The sequence below is a fragment of the Lissotriton vulgaris genome, chromosome 7 (assembly GCF_964263255.1).
Source record: "Lissotriton vulgaris chromosome 7, aLisVul1.2, whole genome shotgun sequence".
NCBI lineage: Eukaryota > Metazoa > Chordata > Amphibia > Caudata > Salamandridae > Lissotriton > Lissotriton vulgaris.
This window is the reverse complement of record NC_141695.1, coordinates 812,279,887-812,303,020: the sequence shown is the minus strand read 5'-3', so window position 1 is coordinate 812,303,020 and position 23,134 is coordinate 812,279,887. Positions and strand designations below refer to the sequence as shown.

Genomic DNA, 23,134 nt, shown 5'->3' with positions numbered 1-23,134 from the left:
TTCCAAAGCAGGGCAGGCGCCTTCTTCCGCACACAGGATAGAGACTTCCAATGTTCAGCGCTGCCTCAGCGCAATTTGTTCCAGCTGAGGGGGGCGTGTCAGGGAGGTTCTCAGAGCCCAAGTGGCTTCTGGCCATTGGTGTTCACTTGCCTCCAAAGCAGCCAACAAGCCCTCCACAGCGAGTGTTTCCCGCGAAGCGGGAAACGCGAGAGGTGAGTCACAAGCGCTGGCAGATAGCGCTATGAATGTTGATAGAGCGTTGGCGCTTCCAAATAGCGCTACACGATTCAGAGGAGCCTTGCAGGATCAGGCCACACAGTGTAGAAAAATGTTTTCCAAAGCAGGGCAGGCGCCTTCTTCCGCACACAGGATAGAGACTTCCCTTTTCTGAATCATTTTGTCCACCATAAGCGTGGAAGGGTATACTCAGATGTGAGTCCCTTGCTCATTGCACCATCAGGATTCAAGCAAGCCGGGCCGACGACGGCTGAAAATACGGAAACAGAACCTCAACCTCCAGGCCCATGCTGAGGACCTGGAGAATCGCTCCAGGTGGAACAATGTGCGAATCAGAGTAGTCCCATGGAAGGAGGAGGGGGACGATCTTAGAGCCTATGTTGCTGATCTATTTGAACAATTCCTGGGAGACGAGGAGATCTCGGAGATACAGATGGATCAGGTTCATTGAGTGGGACTCCCTCGGGGTAACAAAGCGCCTCCTCCAGACATTCTGGTGTGCGTGCATGATTTCCAAATTAAGGAGCGCATTATCAGGAAAGCCCGCGAGGCCCAGCCCATACAGTTTCGGGGTCATCACCCAGCTATTTTTCAGGATCTGGTGGCCTCCACTCTTATTAAGAGACGGCTGTTTAAACCTGTGACCACGCACCTGAGGGAGAACAATATACCTTACTCCTGGGGACACCCATTTCGCTTGATATTCAAACATCAGGGCAAGTTGCTACAACTTAGATCGCTGAAGGAAGCTCTGGGAATCCTGGGACTTGAACATACCTCTCTAAGGAAGGCACAGAACAACCGAGCTCGCAGTGGGCACGCCGCACCTCTGGATGGCAGCGAGTATACAGATCATCTCCAATCAAGAAACCCGATCAGGCCACAAACGACAAAGGAAAAGAGGCTGCGCTTTCCTCCATTGCACAAGGTACTGATTGCCCAGTCACCCCGTGAAGAGGGCAACGATTGGTACAGGTGTGGTCTTTCAGAGGGGCGTTGGAGGAACGGGAAGGAAGCACTGGTTCATCGTTTTGATGACTCTCTACTGGCAAGGTGGAGGCTGGTTGAACTTCCCTCATGCTGGACGTTAGTTGCAGCCACGATCCCCATGAACTTTGCCTACGGTGACAAACTTTGATCATGTTTTTCATTTAACTGTTGGTTATTCTTTAGGGGCTGGGGTTTGTTTGGGGTTTATTTTGGGGTCTCCGCATCAGTTCTTAGGTCAGGAATGCACGCAACAGGGTGACGCAGGGTCTTATGCGCAGTTCTTTGGTCGATCAAAGGGTGCCTGCCAATGTGAATAGTGTCTTTCTTGTGATCCAAAGGGTAAAGATTTGAAGATAGTAAGTTTGAATGTTCGGGGGCTGAATACCCTGTGAAGCACGCTGCAGTGCTCTCCCTTCTAGAAAATTCAGATAGTGACATCTGCCTCCTCCAGGATACTCATCTGTTGTCCAAAGATACAGCGCGCATGCAGAATAGGTGCTTTCCGCAGCAATTCTGGTCCACTGGACCGTCCAAAAGGAATGGAGTGGCAATCTTACTGAATGCGCTTTGCCCTTGCAAAGTGTTGCCGACAGTGGCAGAAATAAAGGGTGGGTTGTTGGCCATTAGGGTGCAATGGGGGGAAATCACACCTGAAGTTGAGCTCTCTCTACGCCACTAATGAGAAACAAAAACACTTCCTTCTTTATGCCTTAGCAGAAATCCTCACTTCCCCAGATGCGGCGAATCTAGTGGGGTGGTGATTTCAATCTTGTCATGAATGCGGAGCTTGACAGGTCGGGGCAGTGATCGCACCAGACTGGGGCTCTATCCTTGGGTGGGAAGGGATGGCTGGAGGACAGTGGAATGCATAATGTGTGGCGGACGCAGCATCCAGGTGAACAAGACTACACATGCTACTCTGCGGCACACAAAACCTATGGGCGCCTTGATGATTACCTAGCATCCACTACTCCCATGAACACCCTAAATTCCTCGGAGATTGCTCTGCGCTCCCGCTCTGACCATGTCCTTATTTCAGTCCTCCTGCCTGCAATTCGCTTGCGAACTTTCCTCCCTGGTTGGAGACTGTGGGACAGCTTGCTGCATTCTGAGGTGACAATTCAACAGGTGCGCGATACTATAGTGCACTATTTTCAGGCAAATGATGATGGGTCCAATCCTCTTTCGGCAGTGTGGGAGGCTCTAAAACTGGTGACACAGGGTGAGTTTATAGCAATTGCAGCAACATACAATGCCATGCGTAAGGACAAGCGTGCGGAGTTGTAGAGGGAGGTGGGTGAGCTGGAGGCAATCCACAAGCGTATGGGGGCCCCGCGAATGTGGCAAGAGCTGGAAAAGCGCAGATGCATGCTAAAACACCTGGACATAGACAGAGCAGATCATCTCCGGTTGTATCATAAATTCTTTTTGAGCAGCGATAAATGTGGGAAGAGGTTGGCCCATAGATTGCGAGTTCAGACGCAGTCGTCCGTGATCCAATCAGTGAGAGACCAGTCTGGCGTAGATCAGACTGCTGACGATCGGATTGTTGACACGTTTCGTAGCTTTTATCACCTCCTTTATGCGGAGTAAATTCTACCTCCGCATAACCCAACACCGTACCTGGCAGCATGCAATATAACACCTCTCCCTAAATCTGGCTTGGAGGACCTCTACTCACTAATCCATATAGAAGAGGTGATATCTGCCATCTTTAGGTTGAAAGTAGCCAAATCACCAGGAACGGATGGCTTCTCGGCTATATTTTGCAAAACATTTTGTGTGGAGCTGGCTCCTTTTCTGACCCGACTGTTTAACTCTCACCTTGATATGGGAGAGGTGACGCCCTCGATGTCAGAGGCAGCAATCTCAGTCATTTTGAAGCTGGGGAAAGATAAACACATATGTGGGTCCTACCGACCCATTTCACTTCTTAACGTCGATGTAAAATTATTTGCGGGCATTTTGGCATCGCGCCTTAGCCCTCTCATGCGGACATGGTCGACCCCGATCAGTCGGGCTTTATTCCCTCTAGATAAGTGGGAGATAATTGCAAAAGATTGCTGCACCTTATCAATAGTACTCACCGCTCCCGGAAGCAGGCCTTTCTTTGCAGAAAAGGCCTTCAATCGTGCCAATTGGGAGTATCTGTTTGCGGTTCTGCGGGCGTACAGGTTTAGTGTCAATGTCCTCCGCTGGATACGGTGCCTATATTCCTCCCCCAAGGCCTTTGTTCATGTTAATGGCTGCAAATTTGCCTCCTTTTCTATTGGCCAGGGAACACGGCAGGGTTGCCCCCTTTCCCTTCTTTTATTTGCTCTCTATATGGAGCCTTTTGCTCAGCGGATCCGTGCGAATCCGAATGTGGTAGGCCTCAAATTCGGGGCGGACGTGCATATGCTTAGCTTGTATGCAGACAATGTGATCCTCTCGCTAACTCAGCCACGGAGGTCCTGCAGGCTTTGTTGGACGAGCTTGCGGCCTTTGGGGACATTTCTGGTTTTAAGATACATTTTACAAAATCGCAGATCCTGAATCTTTCTGTTCCCTTGGAGGAGGTGGAGGCATTGCAGCAGTATTTTACATTCCAATGGGCGCAAACGGATATATCTTATCTAGGGTTCAAGATTACCCCGACTATTGCTAAGACGGTGTCGCTGAATTATTCCTTGCTGCTGGAACACACGACCAAAGCGCTGGACGCCTGGTCACGTCTCAGGCTGGCTTGGTTTGGGAGGGTAGCGGCAGTGAAAATGACGGAGCTTCCTCACATCTTATACCTTTTCCAGATGCTCCCAATGACACAGCCCCCTGGGGCGCTTAAGAAATTACGATCCCTTATTACCAAGTTTGTTTGGGAGGGCAGGAAGCCTCGCCTCTCCCTAATGCAAATGATGACTCCGAAAGCACAGGGCGGTCTCGGCCTCCCGCTCGTTGGGGGCTATTATCAAGCAGCCTGTTTGCACTATTTGGTGGAATGGAATAGGCCAGTGTCCAGCAAACACTGGAACTTCATGGATCAGTCAGTTATGGGGGTGAACATCTGGCGGGCGCTGTGGTTACCCAGAAAAGATAGAGCGTGGGGACTCTTTTCCTCCCCGGTTACCTCGTCTACCCTCAAGGTATGGGATCGTGTAGCCTTAAAGAAGGCGTGGACGTTGTTTCCTTCACCGATGACGCCCATCGTCGACAACCCAGATTTCCCCCTGGGTCAAGCATCGGCCGTATTTCAGAGGTGGCAGGAAGAGGGGTGTAAGAGGGTTGGTTCCCTTTTCGATACTGAGGGCCTGATTCCATTTGCACAGTTGCGAAAAGACTACGATTCATTATCATCAGATGTATTTCCCTACAGTCAGACCTCGCACTGGGTCACTAGGCCCGCCAATTTTTTCCGCATGTCCTGTCTGAACAATGGCTGGTGCGCAAAAAGGACGACCGCAGAATTATATCCGGACTGTACGCCATGCTCATGGCACGCTCCATGCAAACTCGTACCAAAGCTCAGGTGCGCTGGGAGACTGAACTGGGCAGGCCTCCGACTCATAAGTAATGGGAGCATGTACTATACAGGCCTTATCACACAGTACATAATACAGTGGGGGCATAGTCTGCCTTTAAAGTGGTTACATATTGGTATTACACACCTGCTCGTGTCCATCGTTGGGACAAACGCAAATCCGATCTCTGCTGGCGGGGATGCGGGCTACAGGAACTCTGGTTAACCTGCTATGGCATTGTCCGAAATTGGTGCGCTATTGGACGGCGGTCCTTGATGATATAGATGAGGCGTTCCAGATTACACTGCCTCGCTCTCCAGAATATTTGCTGTTAGGTCTTTCTCACCCTAATACCTTCTTGAGGGTAAAGTGAAACTGGTGCGCAGAGGGGTGGGGGTGGGGCAAAGGTGGGGAGGGAGCTTAGTTCTACTTCTACTTTAACTTATGTTGTGGTATTGTAGTTGTCCTTAAAAGGGATAAGGTATGGCTGTAATTACGATGAACCATTCCGCGGCAGGCCTCCGGGTGGTTGGCCAGAAAGCTATGTGAATCTGTGTTGCGATACACTCTGCCAGCCTTGTGATGTAGGCAGAAAGCTGTGTTCATTCAACCTGAATCACGCACAATAACAATTTATTCTAAAGTAAGAAGACAAAGAGGAAAATTATGTAGTGGCTCGAAGGGAGATCACCTAAGATAAGTTAGGACAAGATTCAAGTCCCATTGGGGCATTACGAAAGGGGAAGGAGGAAAGAGATGAGTAAGGCCCTTCAGAAATCAACAATCGGGGACTTGAAAAGAGAAGGCTGATCAGTAAGGCAAAGAAAAGCCTAAATGGCCAAAAGATAACCTTTAAAGGTGTCCAAAGCAGTGCTTTGCTGGGCCAAAGAGAGAATGAAGAGAAGAACCTCTGAAAGAGGGGCAGAAAGGGGATCCACAGCCTTTGCTGTGCACCATGCCATAAATGTGTTTCATCTACAGGTGTATGCCATTATATTGGAGGGACGCCTGGCTGCCAAGATGACATTACAAACTTCGGGAGGAAGATCGAAAGATGTCAACTGTCGCCGCTCAATCTCCACACAAGGATGTGGAGGCTGAACAGGTTAGGGTGGAGGACCATCCCCTGCTGCTGCGAGAGAAGATCCTCCAGAACTGATCTGGGTGACAGACTCTTTGCGCCCAGTCCGAAGCCACAAGAATGGCTTGGGCCCAGTCGCGCTTGATTTTCTTCAGCACTCTGGGTAGAAGTGGTACAAGTGGAAAGGCGTGCAGGAGCCCGCAACTCCATTTGCGATGCAAAGCGTCGTCGAGCAAGTGCCACCTTGGAAAGCTCCAACATGCAGAACTACTGACATTGCACGTTCTCTTCGGTGGCAAACAGATCTAACCAAGGCTTTCCCCATTGTTGAAAGAGACCTTGCACTACCTCTGAGCGAAGACACCATTTGTGATCCATCACGAACCGGCGGCTGAGTTTGTCCACCCTAGTCTTCAGGGAACCTGCTTGATGTTGAACCACCAGGGACATGAGCTGATGTTCCCACCATGTCCAAAGGCTAAAAGCCTCTTGACATAGGGTCCATGACCCCACCTCGCCCTGTTTGTTGCAGTACCACATGGCGGTGGTGTTGTCTATGAATACCTGCACTACTCTTCCTTTGAGAGAAGGAAGGAATACCTTCAGTGCAAGACAGATCGCCTGAAGCTCCAGAAGGTTGATGTGGAGCCCAGACTCCGCCAAAGTCCCCTGATTTCCACCTCTAACCTGTGTCCGCCCCATCCCAGGACTGACGCATCTGTGACCACTGTGAACTCTGGTTGGGGAAGGGAGGGGATCTGCTGTTGACCCAATCCTGGTTCGTTAGCCACCACTACAATTGAGGTGCAGTCTCCTCCGAAATCTGAACGACATTGGAAAGATTCTCCTGATGCTGCGCCCACTGGAACTTCAGGTCCTACTGCAGAGTCCGCATATGCCATCTAGCAGGATCCACCCGCAGGATACAGGAGGCCATGAAGCCTAGTAGCCTCAGGGTCATTCTCACCGAAATCCATGATAAAGGCTGAAACATCAATATCATAGCCCAAATATTCTGGACTCACTGCTCGGGAGTATAAGCCCGAAACTGGGCTGTGTCCAATACTGCTCCGATGAAAAGGAGCTTCTGAGAGGGAATCAGGTACGACTTCGGCATGTTAATAGTGAAACCCAGCGGATGCAGGAGGTCTGCCGTAGTCTGGAGGTGGGAGACGACAGCCTGGGTGAGCCCGCCTTTAACAGACAGTCGTCGAGATAGGGGAAGAGTGGAACCCCTGATTTGAATTTATTTGAATTTACAGCAATTTGTATAGCGCACTTATACCTTGCGGTTTCATGGCGCTAGGAGGACGCTTAGCCAGAGGTGAGTAATAGGGGAAGCAAGGTGCTAGGATGGAAAAGCGCGGAAGAAAAGAAAAGTCTTAAGTGCTCTGCAGAAATCAGAATAAGAGGGGATGGATCTAATATGGAAGGGGAGAGAGTTCCAAAAAGTAGGGGCAAGGACCCTGAATTTCATGCCCCCGGATTTCTTTTTCTTAAACCGGGGGACAGAGAGCAGAAATTTAGTAGAGGAGCGAAGTTCTCTGTTGGGGCAATAAGCACTAATGGCGGAGGAGATGAAATCAGGGGCAGTCCCCGCCAAGGCCTGAGAGGTAGTGCACCCCAATTTAAAGACGGCCCGCTCTTTAATAGGGAGCCAATGAAGGGATTGGAGAAGGGGAGTGACATGATGGAATCTGGGTAAGCCATGGATCAGGCGAGCGGCCTGATTCTGGACTAGCTGGAGACGGTGGAAAGCATAGGCGGGAGCTCCATTGTATACAATGTTCCCATAGTCCAGCCGGGACAGAACCATTGCCATCAGGATAAGTTTAAGGGCCAGACAGAGAAGAACCGGGAGATTTTGCGTATAGTGCGAAGGGCAAAAAAACAGGAAGAAACGACAGAATTGATCTGAGTGTGAGGGGTAAGGTGCTTGTTGAGTGAGATCCCTAAAGTTTTTACAGAAAGAGAGGGAGTGGGGGAAGTACCCAGGGAAGGGGGCCAGAAGCTGGGGGACCAGGGACTGGGGGTGCTACCAGTAACAACAAGTTCCGTCTTGTCCGGATTTAATTTCAGATGGTTACCGTTCATCCAATCGCTGATGAACAGCATGACCGACTGGAAGTTGAGTATACTGGTAGGGGAGTGTGACAGGTGAAAGATGAGTTGGAGGTCATCAGCGTAATTGTATACGGTGACCTCCATGTTTTGAAGTGCAGAAATAAGGGGATAGATGTATAGGTTAAATAATAACGGGGAAAGGGAAGAACCCTGGGGAACACCACACCACACTGAGTGAGGGGGGGCAATGAATTCGGCCAGGTGAACGGCTTGGGAGCGATCTCTCAGAAAGGAGCTGGTTCAGGCCAAAGCTGGGCCCTCGATGCCCGCCGCCCTGACACGGGTGAGAAGAATGGAGTGATCAACCATGTCAAAGGCGGCGGAAAGATCTAGAAGGACCAGGGCCTGGGGCGTGTTGGTATCCAGCCCCTCCCTGAGGTCGTCCATCACAGAAGTAACCACCTTCTCGGTGGAGTGCCGAGGGCGAAAGCCGGCCTGCCGGGAAGCAAATCCCCCGCTTTCCTCAATAAAGGCATCTAGGACCTGAGTAACATGGGCCTCCAGGGCCTTAGCCAGGAGAAGGAGAGGTAGGGGCAGCCCCAGGTTTTTTTAAAAGAGGAATAACAATGGCAGTTTTGTGAGACGCTGGGACGATCCCCTGGTCAAGGGAATCGTTAAGGAAAGTGAGGGGGGGAGATAGCCGCTCGTAAAGAGCCTGCGAAGAATATGCGCTGGAGCAACGTCTACAGGCGAGCCAGATTTGACGCGAGTCAATAGAGAAAGGAAAGAGTCTCTGGTTAGGGTAGGTAAGTGGGTCAGACGGGAAACAGGAGGGGGAGGCTGGGGGTCACAAAAGATGGAGGAAGGGGGTGGAATCCCGGCCTTAATGAGGGCAACCTTCTCAACGAAAAAATCGTTGAGACAGTTGCACAACAGCTGGGAGGGAGGAACCTTGGAAGAGGCCCTGTCAGATGAGGACAGTTCTCGAACAATAGAGAATATCTCCCTGGAATGGTTCTCAGCATCAAGAACTCTCCCAGAAAAATACGCTGTCTTGGCCAGGAGAATGTCCTTTTTGTATTCTTTTAAAGTAAGCATGTAACGGGTTTTTAAGAGAGGACAGTAAGCGCGTCTCCAGGCTCTCTCCGCTTGACGCGTCTTGAGTTTTTTTGCCCTAAGTGCAGGAGAGAACCATTTGTTTGCGTCGTGGGCGCGCGTGACTGTTACATGCTTCAAAGGGGCAGCCTGATCGCAAGCCCTCAGGAGCCAGCTGCCAAGAGCATCCAACTGCCTACACGGCGTGAGATCGGCCAGGATAGGGTCAGAAGCCGAGAGAGAGGAGCAGAGGGCAGGGATATCGGCTCTGCTCCAATTCCTCGCCCAAGTTGAGGTTCCGTGACGATTCGAACCCGTGTTTTCAATATTGTCGGAAATACATAATATTAGTATCAGCGAACCGCAAATGATCCATTTAGCATATCCTGGTGTTTTCACTATGCTACGAGCAAGAGTACTCCTGTTACAAACATATTTCCGATCTACCCATGGCATCCATCTTAGATCATGGCAGCCATTTTGTGTTTCTTGCCCTCACATACGCAATAACCTCTGATCACTTCTTTTCAATTAAGGACACGTAGCCTTAGCCGATGATTCACCTCTTTAGTGACACGTGCACCTTTTAAACAAAAACGCTGTGGCTGCATGACTCGACAAAGGCTGCCTCCTCTGCCCGAGGCTAGTCCTGCTATACTGGTTCTTGTGGTCGTTGGCCTGATCATGATTAGGCGGCCGAAGCTGGTAGCCTTGCCCATTTACAACCCACAAACATCCCTTATCCCGCTTTTCTATCTTCTGCACCTGGCTCTGCTCCTTTCCTTCTGGGCCTTTATTAGGGGGAGGTAACGAAATTTACGATGAGGCGGTCCGGGTCTTGAATGAAAACTTGACATGAGATTATGATGGAAAAGTGGGAACCCCTCGTTCGTAATGTTTTGACATCAGATATTGTCGACGATTCCTGTGCAACGCCAAATATATATTGTTTAGGACACAAAGGTTTGGGAATGTACTAACATGTAAAGAATTTGCCCGAAGCCTAATTTTTAGTATATAAGGAGCAACCCACTTTGTACAAATCGAACAGGCTCCTAGACACTGCCCATGCGTAGTTTCTGTGACTTCTGTGTCCCTGCAGTAATAAACCTTTGGTCTTTGACGCCACCATCGAGAAGCCCGTGTTTCTGTTTATTTGTGCACCAAGACAGGTGGAACTCCGGGGTCTTCGGGTGTTGTTCCCTGACACCTCTGGACGGAACCAAAAAGTCCAGAACTCCAAAGTGTGTTTGGGGAGTGGAGTAGTGGAGGAGTGAGAAAGAGATGAGAAAGTGATCCGACCAGGGGCAAGGCTGGACGGAAAGGACAGGAATCGAAGTATTGAGGGTCCAGATTTGATCCAACGTATGACCGTGGAGATGTGTAGGAGAAAGGACCCGGGAAACAAAATTCAAACTCAGAAGGAGTTCTGTAAAGTTACGAGAAACTACATCTTCGGTAGAAGCATTGGCTCAAAAGTTAAAATATCCAAGGAGCAGAACCGAGGAATTGTTGATTACCAAGGTTCCCAATAAATCAGAAATGGTTGGAGGAAACGGGGACAGGATTGAGGGGGACGATAGACGAGGACACACGTCAGTAGGGTCTGGGAGAAAGTAGAGCGGATGACCAAACAGTCTGCCGTAGGTAGGGAAGGAGAAGGGAGAGGTTGAAAGTGGAAGTCTGCTCGGGCAACCAAAGCAACTCCACCACCTGCTCGGCCGTCAGGTCGATCAGCCCTGAGTATAACATAGGGGGGAGGAAGGGCAGATAGCACACTCGGGAGTGAATCAGAGCGAAACCACGTCTCGGTCAAGAATAGTAGATCTGGTTTAACAGAGTCCAGGAAGTCAAATAGCTCTAAATGATGTTTGACAGCCGATCTAGTATTGAGTAGGAAGTCAGAAAGATGGGGTGACGCCAGGGGCCGAGGGGAGAAGGGAAAGGGTTCGATAGGGGCCACCTGACAGGGGGGAAGGGAAGGGTTAATAGTGGGAGGGGTTGCTAAGGAATACAAACGAGCTAGACCGAGTTCGCTAATTCGTGCGCATGTGGCAGGTGTGGGGGACCACTGTACCTGTAGCGCTCAAAGTTGTGAGGAGGAATATGACTGGAAATGGGCAGAGTGAGGTGCCCCTAGCCCCGGTCGGCCGCGGACGGGCGCAGACGGGCTTGCCTTAGGCGCGCTTTCAGCGCGCCGCCGGCGCGCCCGCTGCGCTCGTCCACTGCACGTTCATATGGGGTGGAATTTTATGGGCCTGAGACGCGATGGCTAGAGCGCCGCCCAAACAATCCTGCAGCCTCCCCCAAAATGGCGCCCGCTACCCCGTCAGCCCTCCGGAGCAATCGGCACAAGCCGCGCCGGACCGGGGCTAGGAGAGCGGGAAGGGGGCGAGTGAGGTGATCAGCTAAGAAGCAGGTAAGATGCTGTTAAAAATGAATAAAGGATTAGTTTTTAAAATTAAATTCTTTAAAAACTGTGCAAGCAATAATAGGAACTTAAAAATTCCAGTTTTCCGCAGTACTGTCCCCAGCGCGAGCAACAGCTGCCACGAACTCAATGCCACTGGGTCTAAGGCGTCCGCTGCGCGTTCTCATGGGGCTGAATTTAATGGGCCTGAGATGCGATGGCTAGAGCGCCGCCCAAACATTCCTGCAGCCTCACCCAAAATGGCGCCCGCTACCCCGGTTAGCCCTCCGGAGCAATCGGCACAAGCCGCGCCGGACCCCGGCTAGGGGAGCGGGAAGGGGGCGAGTGAGGTGATCCGCTAAGAAGCAGGTAAGATGCTGTGTAAAGGATTAGTTTTTAAAATTAAATTCTTTAAAAACTGTGCAAGCAATAATAGGAACTTAAAAATTCCAGTTTTCCGCCGTACTGTCCCCAGCGCGAGCAACAGCTGCCACAAACCCACTGCCACTGGGTCTAAGGCATCCGCTGCGCGTTCGCATGGGGCGGAATTTTATGGGCCTGAGACGCGAATGCTAGAGCGCCGCCCAAACAATCCTGCAGCCTCACCCAAAATGGCGCCCGCTACCCCGTCAGCCCTCCGGAGCAATCGGCAAAAGCCGTGCCAGACCGGGGCTAGGGGAGCGGGAATGGGGCGAGTGAGGTGATCAGCTAAGAAGCAGGTAAGATGCTGTTAAAAATGACTAAAGGATTAGTTTTTAAAATTAAATTCTTTAAAAACTGTGCAAGCAATAATAGGAACTTAAAAATTCCAGTTTTCCGCCGTACTGTCCCCAGCACGAGCAACAGCTGCCACAAACCCACTGCCACTGGGTCTAAGGCGTCCGCTGCGCGTTCGCATGGGGCGGAATTTAATGGGCCTGAGACGCGATGGCTAGAGCGCCGCCCAAACAATCCTGCAGCCTCACCCAAAATGGCGCCCGCTACCCCGTCAGCCCTCCGGAGCAATCGGCACAAGCCGCGCCGGACCGGGGCTAGGGGAGCGGGAAGGGGGCGAGTGAGGTGATCAGCTAAGAAGCAGGTAAGATGCTGTTAAAAATGAATAAAGGATTCGTTTTTAAAATTAAATTATTTAAAAACTGTGCAAGCAATAATAGGAACTTAAAAATTCCAGTTTTCCGCCGTACTGTCCCCAGCGCGAGAAACAGCTGCCACGAACCCACTGCCACTGGGTCTAAGGCGTCCCTGTGATCTGTGTAGATGAGCTGCTCCCACGTCATAACTTTCATGAACACTTGTGGGGAGCTGGTAAGGCCAAATGGGAAACACTGTACACTGAAAATGCTTGCGCCCTACCCTGAACCGTAGGTAATGCCTGTGGGGTGGCAGGACGGGATGTGGAAATAGGCGTCCTGCAAGTCCAACGCTACCATCCAGTCTCCGGGATTGAGGGCAGATAGGACCTGAGCCAACGTGAGCATTGTGAACTTCTCCTTCCGAAGGAAGTGGTTGAGGACCCTGAGATCTAAGATAGGACGCAGTCCTTTGTCCTTCTTGGGTACAACAAAGTAGTGGGAATAACAACCACAACCTACTTCTGGCACAGTGACCCATTCAATAGCTCCCTTGGCCAAGAGAGCTGTAACTTCCTGGCAGAGAAGGGCCAAGTGATCCTCCAACATGCAATTGAATGCTGGCGGCATGGAGGGAGGGGTAGTCTCGAAGTGGAGGGAGTAGCCCCTTCAGACTATCTGCAAAACACACCTGTCCGACGTGATGTTTTGCCAGTGAGGGAGATGATGACGAATTCAGCTAATCAGTGGCCTCTGGTGGCCCTGAAAGGTCAGATTAGAAAGGCTGCTGCGGGGGGTATGGGTGAACTGGCCCACCCATTGGCCCCCAGACCCACATTGCTGGGTCTCACGACAGCGGCCACACATAGAATGGGTAGCTTGCATGGCCCTGTAGCTCAATTGGGCGGAACGTGGTGGGGCACCCTTCCATAGCCACGAAAGGGGCGAAAGGCAGACTGTGTGGGGTGAGAGGTTGCCGCTAAGCCCAAGGACCTGGCTGTAGCCCTAGAATCCTTGAAGCGCTCGAGCGCTGAGTCTGGCTTGTCACCGAACAGGCAATGGCCATCAAAGGACATGTCCAAAAGGCTGGATTGGACATCACCCGAAAAACCAGATGTCCTCAACCAGGTGTAGCACATCAAGGCTACTGACATGGAAACCGTTCTGCCCAGAGAGTCGACGGTATCCAGCCCACACTAGATGGTGAACTACGCTGTGTCTCGACCATCAACAACTGCATGGGTGAGAACAGGCCGGACCTCTTCCGGGTACTGTGGCAGCACTTGCGCAACCGTATCCCACAACGTATGGGTATATCCGCGCAAGGGGCATGCAGCGTTCACCGACCGCAACCCTAAGCTGGCAAAAGAAAACATCTTCTTCCCAAGGTCATCCAGCTTCTTTGATTCCCTATATGGGGGAGCAGTAAGGAATGCGCCTTCTGGGGACAAGGATTGGACCACCAAGCTCTAGGGGTTGGGTGTTGGAAGAGGAAAAGTGGGTCGCCCGAGGCAGGGCGGTGGCATCGGGCAATATGGACAATAGGAGCCGCTGGGCTTGGACCAAGTGCTCAGAAGTATGTCAGTGAGGGGTTCATTAAAAGAAAGCAGGGGCTTTGATGATTAGGCCACTGCCGGATGAACCACCTTTGTCAAGAGGTTAGTCCTGACTGCCACCATAGGAAGCTCAAGGCCCATGGCCTCAGCCGCCCTATACAACACCACAGCATATGAAGCTCCCTCCTCCGTAGCCACGGTAGGGGGATAGAGCATGCCAAGGTCTGGGGAGGTTCCCAAACCACTGGCATGACCCAACTGCTCTCACCAGTCCGGCTCTTCAAGCTGGTCAGATAAAGGGTCAACAGACTCCTCCCAGTCCTCCTCACGCTCCTCTGGCTGCTACTCATGGCAATGGGGAATGCCAGGGATGAACATCAGTACAAAGGTACCCTCTGGCGTCGGTACCGGCATTGGGTACACGTCGGTCTGACACCGGGTCCAAGTCGGGGTGAAGCCGGGGTTGATGCCGGTTGGGGGCACAACCAGCGGTGGGGGCGTTGTCACAGGAATCGGCGCTGGGGAAAGTACTGTGAGGTCAACTGGCACCGATCCGGATCCAGGTGTGAATGCTCGGAGACCATCCAGCGCTAGAGCAGCCGGCATCACAGGAACAGGGAACCGAGTCCGTGGGGCCCAAAGGCTCGCCTGCCGAATCGGGTTGCCCAAAAATGCTGTGAAACCCTTCATACAAAGCTTGAAGCTGAGCAGGGGACGCTACAGCTCCGGGAAAGGAAGGGAAGCCTGGAGCCATCCCAGGAGCGAGCTCCGAAGACGGAGCAGGAGAGCAATGACAATTTGGGTCCTGCGTTACGTATACCGAAAGACGAAGAGAAGGTGAAGAGCAACGATGCTTCTTCATCTTCTTATTGTGTTTCAACTTACCAGAGGAGTGCTAAGACTTCGAGAACGAGTGGTGGTGGCTCCCCGACCAGTCTTGGGACCTTCCTCTTGACCAGGACCTCGAAGAACATGGACTGCCATCCCTCCAAGAGCTTTCAAGATCGCTCCCACAAAGACTTCGGATTCATGGCCTGGCAGTCCGAGCACGCCTTCTGGTTGGTACCAGGGGCACACAAGGTGCTGATCAGTGACTGACATCAGCTTATGACAGGAGTCACAGATCTTGAAGCCTGCCCTACAAGGGGACATCCCTAATGCACCAGGAGTCAAAGAATCAAAAAATATGTCGACAAAAGTCGAAAAAGTTTAGTCCAAAAATGACTAAGGGGCACACTCTCTCCGGATCTGTGCTGGTTGGCGCGGAAAAAGAAAGAATTGATGTCACCACGCAGGGGCAGCATCTAAGTGTCCACTGTGACGTCATCCCGGCAACCACAACACTGACGACAGATGCAGAGTCAACCAATGCCACCTATCGACGCGCAGGGGTACTGCTACAAAAACATTCTTTGGATCCAGTCTGACACCTGGGGGTAATTCTAAAGGTAAGGAATCTATAACTACAGTCTCTTTCATATGTATGTTTCTGGATGTTCGACAGACACTATGGGCCATGTATACGAAATTACATTTTTGCATTTCCTAAACAGCGAATCATAAGAAATTGTTATTTAATAAATGCAAAATGGAATGTACAAAAATAGAGGTTTCCTAATAGTGTTAACATGTTCTGTCACTTTATAGAACATAGTAAATAACAAGGGTTGGTTAGCCAGCGAATATAATTTGTACAATGATGACAATCACATGGGCTGATTAACATTATCAAATCAAAAAGACCGCGTCTGAATATATCCAAAGGATGTGCTCTACTAGATTATATGAAAGGGGGCGGTCACAGAATCAAGGAATTTTACGGGTTATTTTTGGAGAGTCTCCCCGATGATTTGATCAAGATGGAGGAGAGCTGGGCCTCTAAATTGCAGGATCCAGACATCGATCTTGACAGAGCATTGGCAATGGATAAAAGGTTTTTGCGATCATCAAATCTAAGAGCACAGCATTTTAAGACCCTTTTTAACTTATAATACACACCAGCTAAATTGTTTAAATGGGGTAAGAGATTAGACCATAACTGTCCCAGGTGTGCTAATGGGCCAGCAGATGTATTGCATATGTTCTGTAGCTGTGGAAACCTGGGACCTATCAAAAAAGAAATTGAAAAGTTTTTAGAGGGGCTGCTAGATGTCAGAATAGACCTATCCCCTACTCTTTTAATACTTGGTTGTGATGCAAAGCTGGGTCTCAGCACAGAGATAGAGGTGCTGGTCTTTATATCGACAGCCGTTTTCAGGATACTAATTGCTGCTGCATGGAAGGATGTGGAGCCTCCAACTTTTCAAATGTGGATGTGTAGGCTGTTAGGGATCCACAGTATTGAGTCAGAACTGTATGCCCTCAAAGGAATTAAATCTAGAGAAATGGGGCTACGGGTATGGGCACCAGTGGCTAGGTGGAGGAAGTCTAGGTGTGGGGCCCTATAGATCATATTGTGGGCTGTCGTGGTTTTCGATCCTAATGGTTTGTTTTATTTCGCCTCATTATTTGTCTCTCCTGTTAAATACTGCTTCTGGCTAATGGTTGTATCTATTGTATGTATCATGTGTATTTATATATTTATATATATTTCTATTTATACATATTGCTGATTTTAATGTACACTATGCTGCTATGAACTTTCAATAAAAAATATATTAAATTAAAAAAAAAAAGATGACAATCACATAGGCATATAAGACTACTCAATATTTTACCTGTTGGTAACATGATTAATAAGATGCTCTTTGAACATTAGGCTCCAGCGTTTGATGATATTCAACAATGCTTGTTTGAAAGGACGAATGTCTACTTGAAACCAAGTGTTAAACACTTTCGTATTTTCAAGACTGGATACTTCTTCAAACAGTTGCTCATATAATTCAATCTGAAAGTGACAAACAAGACAACATTACCATTTCATGGGCTAATATACAAAGCAAAAGATTTTTTCTTTTGCTTTTAATAAATTTGAATCCTTTTCTAGTTTACATTATTCTGCTACCTGCGACGTAATGTGTAACACAACAAAAAAATAATAAAGTACAGTGCTCGAATATAAAGGTATAAATTATTACTTTCAGATGGATTTATGAAAATCTTCCTTAGTATGTAACTTCCCTACAGCTTTGAATCTCACAGCTAAGCAGATTATTTCTGATAGGAACTCCAACTTTCTACAGACTCAAGTCAAGTCAAGTCAAGAATTCTTTATTCGATGATTAAAAATCACCATAAAAGCACATATATATACAATTAATTAAAATCCAATTAAATCATTATCAGAATCCTGCTTGTTGTACATTCTAATTCTTTAAAAAAGGAGAAAGACAGACTGAGTTCTAAAAGAGTACAATAGAGGTCTTCACAATCATTCCCCCCTCTTGTTACCCTTAGTCGAACTGCCACTTTAATAAAATTCATAATGCAGCACAATGTCAACGGATCAGTTGCTTGTTGTAAATAAATTAAGGCCTCTCAAGCACGTTTGAGTTTAGCTTGTTTTAAAATGTTTACCAAGAATCTACGCCTAGGCATTGAATAAAAGGGACACAACAGTACAAAATGAAGGGAATCCTGAGGGGACCTACTGTCGCAACCGCAGGTTCCCTTCTGCTCAATTGTAGTTAAAAACCCTACTGGTAACGCTAATAAATAAGGTAATAAATTGAGCCTAAAACGACATATTAAAAACCTATCCTGGGCATTGTACATAAGGTGTAAGTATGGCTCCATTCCCTCAGTGCTCTTGACAAGACTATGGGCCCTCACAGTCTTTTTTGACCCTTCGGCCTCAGCTCTCGGTGTTATTTTCTGGGCTAAAAAATCTCTCTTTACGATCGCTTTATGCTGAGGTACAATTGCTACCGGATCAACAAAGAGATTCTTATAACCCAGGGCTTCTAAGGTGGCCTTTACATGGTTGAGCCATGGGATTCTCATACATTTCTCTCTTCCTAGGCAATCACTTAGAATTTACCTGCTCAGGGACGCCTCGGGATTAGTCCAAATTTTCAACCAAGCCACTATGGGTCTAAGCTTCACCAAGTCTTCGAGGTATGGCCTCCCTAGTTCCGTATGGACTATTACACCAGCGGTACTTTGTGGAACTTTCAAGATGGATCTTAAATATTTATTTTCTTCCAGCTGAAGTTGCGAGATGTTGGCAAAGCCCCATACCTCCGCCCCATAGGTGACTTTGGAGCAGCACATAGAACCATAAAGGTTCATCACCTGTTCGGGACACCATCTGTCTGCCTACCCTCCTCCCATAGCGCCATTGGTAGCAATCATTTTACAGCAACGCTCCTCTACCAGGGAATTAAATTGTAAAGCCCCATCGAAAAGTAAGCCTAAGTACGAAAATGTTTTAACCTTTTCTATTTTGTGACTTCCTATCATGTAAGTGGATTTGGTGCAAGGGTTTTTGCCTGCCAGCAGCACATACGATTTGCCCAGGTTAACGGACAGTTCTAAAGAACCCATAAATTTAACAAAACCGTCAATCAAAATCTGTAGACTCTTTGGCGTACGTGAGAGCAGGACCGCGTCATCCGCATAAAGTAAAACAGGGATGTGACACGACCCTACTCTTGGACAATCTATCCTTAAATTTAACAAAAACTGCTCTAAATTATTTATGTAAAGTGAAAATAAAAACGGGGCAAGAATGCAGCCTTGACGTACCCAGCTCCTACAAGGGAATGATTCAGTCAACCCACCCTCCATATTGTACCGGACATTAGCTGAGGTATCACTGTGAAGCTCCCTTAAAATGTTAATTAGGCCTGCGTCAAATCCCCATAAGAGTCATCATGTCCCAGAGCTTATCCCTGTTCACGTGGTCAAAAGCAGCTGCCAAATCCATGAACCCCATATAGATGGCTTCGTTGCTGGCCTTAGTGTATTTGGCAGTCAGCATGTAGAGGTTCAAACATTGGTCACTAGTGGACCTCCCCATCCTGAAGCCGTACTGAGTGTCCGAGATGATGTTGTTTTCCTCGGTCCACTCAGACAGTCGGTTAAGGATCCCCCTACCCAAGAGTTTAGCAGACACGTCAATCAAAGAAATAGGGCGGTAGCACTGGGGATCGTCCCTATTGCCCTTTTTAAAGATGGGGACAATTATGTCCGTTGACTATGAGGGCGGCAAACCACAGCTGATGGCTGCGTTTATAATCCTAGTCATTATAGAGGCCCACAGCTCCACACAGCTCAGAAACAAATCAGGCGGGATCCCGTCTGGGCCGGGGGCTTTATTTTTCGTCAAACCTTAAATTCCGGCAGTAATTTCCTTAACGGAGAAAACTACAGGCTGGCCCCGGTACACCTTCCCTACCTGCGCTTCAGTTATTCCTGCTTCGTGGTTATACAACCCCTTATAATGGGGGACCAACTGGTCCGGCAGAATGTTCGTCCCTATTACGGGTACATTGTCATCCTGGAAACTTGGTCTGTTAATAATTCTCCAGAATTTAGACATGTCTCTTTTTTCCCCCGCTTCTCTTAAGTCTGCCCATGCTTCACCCTGTAGAACTAATTTCCTCCTCTTGGTCTCACTCTTATATTTTTTCCTGCACAATGCAAATTGTTGGGGGTCCCTTGGTCTAATTTTAGGGCTACTTTTAAGTTCCCTTAAAGCCTGGGAGCAGTCACGATTGAACCATCGTGGGTGACAGTGTTTCCTTGTAGGCGCCCTCGTTTTTAGCAGTCCATCTATCAACTTAGCAATCTGCCCGAATGCCAAGAGTAACGGGGGACCTTCTACTGCCGTATCCAAGCAATCCTCAAAAGCGGATTTCCCAATATCCATCAAGGTTTTATAGAAGGTTTCCCCATCTATTTTAGATCACCTCAGTCGTCTACCCTGGTCCGTTACCTTCTCAATATTTGTACCAGGCTGTCTCCTTCTGGTCTGAGCCAAATAGAGCAACTCCAATACTAGGGGATTGTGATCACTGAAGGGGCTCCATTCTATCTCCACACTTGTGATTCTATTTTTTTAAACTCTAGAGGCTAGGATATAATCAATAAATGAGGAGCACCCTCTGCCCTTAAATGTCAGTGGTAGGCTACCATTCCTCTGCACGATCATCATATTAATCGTAAGCTCTAAATTATGGTTGTGTAGTAGTTTACTAAAGGCCAGACCTTCTGGGGTATGGTCAAAGTGCGGCCCGTTCTCCACGGGGCAATGAGACCATTCCACGTCTAATGGAACTAGGGCTGGGCATAGGTGGCAATTAAAGTCTCCCATGAAGAGTATAGCAGGTGCATGTGCCCCCTTCCTAGCTACGGTTTCTTGGCTCAATCTGTCATACAATTCCCCTACAAGTGTATTATAGTCTCCACCCGCCACATTGTTATAAACATTAAATATGGTCAACCTTAACCCCTGGCCCTTAAATCATACGGCTTGAATAACATACGAGCACCAGTCCGTGTTAGATCATGTGCCCTGGAGGTTCAAGTCTACATATATGGATAGTCCACCCATGGCTCTACCCGATCTGGATTTTTGTGCCGGGACAAAAAAACATTTATACCCCTGGATATGAAAGGTGCTATTGTCGACTGCCTATGTCTCCTGGAGGCTAATTATCTGATAGCTACTAATATAGTGGCGCCACTCAGTGTTATTGAATTTGGATGCCAAACCCGCTATATTCCATGAGATAACTCTTACTACTTCCTGAGCGTCCCCAGTTCCCCCAATAGTCCGAATACATTCCAAGGTTTTGGCATGGCCAGAATCCGACCCACTATCCCCTTAAAGATGTTCAGTAGCTCTGGTCTTGGTCTCTATTATGTCAGCGCCCCTACCCCCAATGGGGGTGGTTAGCTGTGCCAATGGACTTTGCAGCCCAGTTTCCACTGGTAAACACCCTCTATTTGCATCACCTGGACATACCCTTCACCGAGCCCTGATATTATCATCTTCAAGTCAGTCATTAGTGTCCAGCGAGCTCAGGACTTCATATCTATTTCTTGTTGTGGTTAAGTCATTATGGGGAACTGTTTCCAGGTTAGACTGACCCTCACCATTAGCACCAAATGTATGAGGTGGGTAAAAGCACCGCAGCGGAACAACATTTACATAGTCGTGGTGAATAATAGCTGATCCCGCCTGCCTCAAAATGTCATTAACCAATCTAGGGGATCTAAAACTCACCACAACACAATCACCCTCCATACTTTCCTTGGATTTATCCACCCATGGAACCCTTCTCACCATCTTAAAGTTATTGTGCAAGTGATCGCCCAGCACGGTTTTAGTGGAAAGGAAATGAAGGGCTTTGTTTTTTAATGTGGTCCAATGTTCCTCGCGACCATTCTGGGTTTTCGGGACATTTGCCAGAATTACTGAGTATGGGCAAGCCTCCGGGGGAAGGTGCAGTGAATTATTTTTTTTGGGTGGCTGTTCCAGTGGGCTTAGTCTAACTACAGGCCCCCGAGGCCCTTGTTTTGCTACCCCCCTGAGTCCTAAAGCTAGAGGAGTCGTAGTGGGTGCTACAACTTGGGCTGTGTCCTGAGGCAAAAAAGTTATCATAGAGTCCACCAGGTCGTTTACTCTAGTTGTAATTGTGTTCAAAGGGTGGGCCGCTGTTAAGTCACTCTCCGGTGATGGGCTTTTATGGTTTAGAAAATGTTTTTCTATAGCATTTAATCTACCATCTATTTGCTCGAGTTTCGCCATTAATGGCGAGATAAAGGAACTGAGGCGTTCATCCATAATTCTCATGAACTCGGTCATATCGCATCCCTGGTTGGCCACTACTTCTTTCACAAACTACTCATTTCTACCTGGGGTTCTGCCTTCAGTTGCCTTAGGTAGAATCTTATCTTGCTGCCCACCCAACCCAGGTAAGGAAATGAATTTCCTAGGTTGTTTAGCTTGTTGCTGGCTACCTTTTGGAGCATTACTAGCCTTTCTTTTACCCGTTACAGTCTTGGCCTTACTCGCCGGCCTGGCCCGCTGCTGCCTATTGCGTGTTACCGGGTGCGAGGGAGCGGAACTACTAGCAGAAGATGGAGCCAAGCTGATAGGTAAGCTGACATCTAAGACTGACCCATTATTAGCCTGCAGGAGGTGTATAGGATCAGATAAAACCGTAGGGCAATCCCTTGTCTCAGAAACTAATATTGGAGGTACAATGTGACTAGATGGGTCCAGGGAACACCTCCTTTCCACAAGTTCAATTTCTTTTGCCACAGCAGTTTTGGCTAATTTAAGGAAGGCATCTAAGGTTCCGACCCTACCAGTCCCAGAACACACTTTAGAGTTGACTGTGGTCATAATGATGCAATATTACACACCTAACGTATATTACCAAGGCTCTCAACCCTGCTGTGACAATGCAATTAGCCCGGTTTAACAATGTCTGACAATGTCTGGGACCCTCCTTACTGCTGTCTCTGATGCTGGAACCGTAGATGTAAGGGGGTTGGCCCGTCCCGGCCACTTCCGGCCCCGGACGGCCACAGACGGCCCCGCCCTTGTCCCAAGCTTCTCCCAGCCCGCTCCCGCGCAGCGGATGGAGTGATGGAATAAGTAGCAAGTAAGAGGGACGTGGGCAGGGCTTCAAGCCGAACGCGTGACCAGCTGTAACAGGTCAGGCAGGGACTCCTGGTACTTGGAGTCCCTGCGGCGTTCGGCGCGTTCGTGTATACGCCCCCTCGGCCCCCAGCAGCTGTAGACGGCTCCCCAGGCAGACAGGGTCCTTCACCGGTAGCAGGGACCACGAAGCGGCACCCGTGAAGGCGGGTGCGGCGAGGAGTGGCAGCAAAGCTTCAAGGGTTCCAAATCCCTCGGCAGCAACAACAGGTCAAAGGTGCTTCGCTACACCCCCACAGATTAGCCAGTGATTCCCAAGACTGGATACTTCTTCAAACAGTTGCTCATATATTTCAATCTGAAAGTGACAAACAAGACAAAATTACCATTTCATGGGCTTTTTTCTTTTGCTTTTAATAAATTTGAATCCTTTTCTGGTTTACATTATTCTGCTACCTGCGACGTAATGTGTAATACAACAAAAAAATAATAAAGTATAGTGCTCGAATATAAAGGTATAAATCATTACTTTCAGATGGATTTATGAAAATCTTCCTTAGTATGTAGTTTCCCTACAGCT

At 48.8% G+C, this 23,134-nt stretch overlaps 1 protein-coding gene across 1 annotated transcript in view; it reads right to left on the bottom strand.

Annotated features, from left to right (window-relative positions):
* The window catches only part of DNAH17 (dynein axonemal heavy chain 17), a 15,539,113-nt gene that overhangs the window by 11,328,805 nt on the left and 4,187,174 nt on the right, over positions 1–23,134 (bottom strand). Inside the window, exon 22 of the mRNA XM_086931082.1 lies at positions 16,718–16,887. Within this exon, the coding sequence (XP_086787208.1) occupies positions 16,718–16,887 (170 nt within the window). The remainder of the gene's footprint in view (positions 1–16,717; positions 16,888–23,134) is intronic.